We start from the raw sequence: 4,538 nt of genomic DNA, 5'->3' as shown, positions 1-4,538 counted from the left end.
GGGGGGGGGGGGGGGGTCTATTTACTGGGTTTCTTGTGATTCTCGTTTGGGAACTCTGACAATGGGTAACGGGTGGAGTTTAGGATTATTGGCCCCGGCGCCAAACCCGAGATCTCCCCCGAACTTTGCGGCACCGATGTCGCGGCTAGTCACGGCAAGCCGGTCCAACATCGCCCCGGCTAATCGCGGGATAATCGGAGTCACCACTAATGACGCCACTCGACCGGTTTCCGCCGCCATAAACGTATAGTAGTTTTTAAGAGTAGCGTCGTCTTTGATGGCCCACGGCTCGCCTAATTGGAAGAGAAGGTTGGCGCGGTCTAACACTTGCCACCACTCATGGAGAGCTCTCTTAGGGTTAAAAGACGTCATATGAGGGTCCATCGCCTCGTATAATGAGTCCACCAGTTGCCTCAATTCATTACTGAGAGTGATAATCTCCTCAGCACGCTCAGGCAGTCTTGCTCCGATTCTAGACTCAATATCATCAAATTTACCGTCAGCAAAGTCGTTTACGGAAGCAGCAATGTCGAACTTCTTACCTCCCACTCTAGTAATGAGATTAGCGTATTTGCCAATCAACATATCGCGGGTATCGACAAATGCCTGTTCACTGAAATTAGAGTCAGCATCGATGTTAGTGTACTCAGTAAGGAAAAGCCGTAACGAATCCTCGCCGTAGTATTCATAAGTGTCGATAGGATCAACGACATTACCCAACAGTTTCAGCATTTTGAAACCCTCACTAAGCCAATGAGCGTGGACCACTACCTGGTTAGGGAGGGGTACATTAGCCGCCATAAGGAAAATCGGCCAATAAATCGTGTGGAAACGAACAATATCTTTACCGACAATGTGAGTTGCTGGCCACTGGGCACCAGTAGAGCCTAAATTAGGGTAGCCACAGGCAGTAATATAGTTCACTAACGCATCAAACCACACGTAAATCTTTTGTGTGGGGTCTCCAGGGACGGGGATCCCCCACTTAAGTCTCAGGGCTGGCCGACTCACCGAGAGATCCTCTAGTTTCTCCAGTTTCAATTCTCGGAGAATTTGGGTATATTTCAGTTCGGGGACGATAAACTCCGGGTGAGCTTCAAGGTGGTCAATCAACTGTTGCTGGAACGCACCAAGCTTAAAAAACCAGTTGGTTTCTTCTTGGTAAATAACGGGATTGCGCGTTTCCTTTGAGATCATCGTACCATCAGGCCCCTGTTCGATCTGAGTCTCAGGAAAGAAAGTCTCGTCACTCACCAGGTACCAGCCCGCGTGTTGACCCTGGTAAAGCCATCCTTTATCGGCTACCGTCTGCCAGAAGTGGGTAACCGCCTGAATATGGTCAGGGTCAGTCGTGCGGATAAACCTCAGATAATCGACGTTGAGCTTGGTGGCAAGGTCTCTAAAGTTCTGGGATACCTGGTCACATAATAGCTTAGGGTCTATCCCTTTCAGTTCCGCCACCGTTTGGATTTTAAGCCCGTGTTCGTCGGTACCCGTCAACATAAACAGCGGCCCCGTGAGCCGAGCCCAGCGGTGACGGGTGTCTGCCATCAACATCGAGTACAAGTGGCCCAAGTGGGGCTTGGCATTGACGTAGAAAATCGGGGTGGTGATGTAGAAGGGCTTGGTGGCATACCCCCGCCAACCCCGGAGCATCGTGTGTGCGAAGTGGGTAACCCTCGAACTGAGAAGACTAATCAGAAGGGGGATTAGAAAAAGTGATGAATGTTTTGACAGAGTAAAACTAATAGACTTGTTTCAAGAATTGTATCATTTAGTCAACCATAACATAACCCCGATATTTGTGAGGCGATGGTGCGATGAAGACAGTCAGGTATTATCATGGCTGAAGCTAGTGGAGGCAATTGAAGGCATACATATGTAGTGATAATTAAATGTAGTGATTAGATCGATCAACTAAAGCAAACTTTTGGATTAGATTTATGAGTATTATTTGCTGAGTTTATTCGGCTTATTGGGCCAAGTAATGGTAGCAGAGGTGGCTTAACAGGATCATCTCCGGCTCCCAAGTATCAGGCCATTTAAGACGAGAGGAGACATCATCGTACCTATTTGGTGGTTTCTGTTGCTAAATTAAGGTAAGAAAAGTCGAAGTTAGGTTAGGTTTTCCCGCCATAGTTTTTCGGTGGCTGGGTGGTCTAGCCCCCCACTCCCCCTCAGCCAAATTTGTGGGTTCAGCACCATCGAACGATTAGACGTTAGCCTGATTAGTGTAAACTATCAACACATCTGATTCATTTAGTTAAAAATTTATTCTTGCTTTTACTAATAGAGTGTCTCACATTTGCTCTCGAGACGTATCAGTCTCGTCGCTTTAAAAGGATAGATAGCGTTACCGCATCGCCACAAACAGAAATCGAGCGGGGGCTAGCCTCTTCATAACCCAAAAAAGCATCAGTGGTAGCAACCCGTCGATAAGCAAAGACAAAAACGGCCAACTAATGGTCTCCTTGTTACTATAACTTGACTTTATTAGACAAAATTCTTGGTAGGCCAGTTTTAAATAGTACGATGATTATTGAAATTTTCATTAAAACGGCGTTGTTGATGGCACACCGAGAATCACGCTCGCATTACCCAAAACGGGGGTCTAGATGGTCGCTCCATGAAAGTTACCAGGGCACGCAACGGGAGAGAAATTATCTAGCCACCACAATTTTACTCAATATCCTACACCCATCTGGAATTTCTAGCGCACACGGCAATCCATTTCGTTTCTAATTACGTGCGTACTGCGAGTTCTTTCTTGGTCGTTTCAGGTATCGCCGCCCACGTAAAATCACATCTCGCATTTGAGGTGTATTGACAGATATTGTTGGTGCACTGACGGTTGACCGGACGACCCGGTTGACAGCGGGACCCTTGGCCACGAGCCCCGGCCCCACACATTTTCGGATAGTGGTCGGAAGCAGAAGCAAAAGAGCGCAAATGTATGTATGTGTGTCCGATTAATCTCTATAAACGATTGGTTCTTCTCTCAGTGCCAGCACGAGAAGAAAAAGCCCTTTAGTAGTAGGGGAAAAGGGGTCATTCGTCCTCGCAGAAGCACGCCAGCTGGCAGCGGCGACACACCATCTGGAGCTTGCCGTGGCGGTCGACAAATAGGTGGTGGTGGTGTTCGTGGCAATGGCACTTGATGCACGGGGGAGTCATGTAGGGAGCGACGGGAAAGTTGGGTTTCTTGCTGTAGGGAAAGAAATCTTAGAGGGGGGGAAACGTCGTGGTTATATACCGCAGCGCAAATGGTTACGGTGCAACGACCGCTCGGATCCATCGTGCCGGGGCCTAGAACCGAGGGAACGGCGGAACATCGGACCAGCACCACCAACGAGAGAAAGTTGCTTTTCCGAGACCAGGGCCACCTTCTCAGCAAGGCTTACTGGTTCTTGGCGACGAAGATGGCCATGAGGGCAAACACCAGGTAGAACATCATGAGCGGGTACGCAATCAACAACCGCACGTTGTGCAACTTGAGCACGGCGACAAAGAACCCCAGCGCCAGAAGCGTGCACCACAAGATCGCCAAGGCACACCCGAGGTAGCCTAACCAGTTGTCGAGCGACGCCACCACCGACACCAGCAGCACAAACACAAGCGGCAAGAGACAGTAGCCAATCACCAGCGCCAGCCTCGTAAAGTCAATTTGCACTTCGTTCAGCATGAATTTGAAGAGGTAGTGGAGCGACAAGATCCCGAAAAGCCCCACCCCGTAGATGTAGCCAAACTGCTGTTTACCCAGCAATAACATAAACGTGCCAAAGAGTAACACGAACAAAATGGGCCCGGCAAGGTCCAGGTCGGCCATGATATCGGGGCCAATGTTGCGGTTCAACGGGTTAAGCACCGCCAACGTCTTCGTCTTGATGTGGCCGAAATTGATGCCCAATTCCTCGAGCAACGGCGGTTCGCCAGGGTACCCCAGGGTGCCGAACGCGGCGAGGATCCCCGTCGAGAGCTGGCCTCCGTGCATCGTTCCCAGGACGTCGGCGCCGAACCCGGTGTCCATGGCGCCCATGGCGCCCATCGAACCCATGTTGCCTGCTCCGCCCGCCAGCTGCCCGTAGCTGGGCTGGTAGAACTGCATGTTCAGCGGATCGTTCACCAGTTGCTGATAGTATGCCATCGACGTGTTCGGATCGTTCACAACTTGATTTGTGCGCGGTGGTAGAAAAAACACGCGAAGCAAGCGAAAGATTGCGAAAAAAAAAAAGGAGGCGTAGTGCTCACACGAGTTACGCAGTGAGTGAAAATAGATGGGTGGAAATACGATAAATTGGGGGTTTAGTAGGGTCAATTGAGGTCAATTGAGCTGGGGAATGGTGGTGGAAGTAGCAAAAAGACAGCCCGATGCGGGGCTCGAACCCGCAGCCTTGAGATTAAGAGTCTCACGCTCTACCGATTGAGCTAACCAGGCCAGTTGCGATTTTGTGTTGTATAATATCCGAAGCTCACTCATAAAACACTTGTATTCTTTTCTAATCAAATCAGTCATATTTATACACCAACCTGCGGCTTCC

General features: G+C 49.7%; 2 protein-coding genes across 2 annotated transcripts; both read right to left on the bottom strand. All coding sequences in view use genetic code 12, as the record gives it.

Moving 5' to 3' along the window:
- Positions 1–21: 21 nt before the first annotated feature.
- MSM1 (methionine--tRNA ligase) lies at positions 22–1,656 on the bottom strand (the record flags this gene model as incomplete). Its single annotated transcript, XM_034158087.1, has 1 exon — positions 22–1,656. The coding sequence occupies one exon, from the start codon at positions 1,654–1,656 to the stop codon at positions 22–24; it is 1,635 nt and encodes a 544-aa protein (XP_034010014.1).
- Positions 1,657–3,397: 1,741 nt separating this feature from the next.
- Positions 3,398–4,144, bottom strand: TIP1 (transporter; the record flags this gene model as incomplete). Its single annotated transcript, XM_034158086.1, has 1 exon — positions 3,398–4,144. The coding sequence occupies one exon, from the start codon at positions 4,142–4,144 to the stop codon at positions 3,398–3,400; it is 747 nt and encodes a 248-aa protein (XP_034010013.1).
- Positions 4,145–4,538: the final 394 nt, after the last annotated feature.

This window comes from Diutina rugosa (assembly GCF_008704595.1).
Source record: "Diutina rugosa strain CBS 613 chromosome Unknown scaffold36_size135536, whole genome shotgun sequence".
NCBI classification, from domain to species: domain Eukaryota; kingdom Fungi; phylum Ascomycota; class Pichiomycetes; order Serinales; family Debaryomycetaceae; genus Diutina; species Diutina rugosa.
Note: the sequence above shows the minus strand (reverse complement) of the source record. Positions and strands in the feature narration are given on the sequence as shown.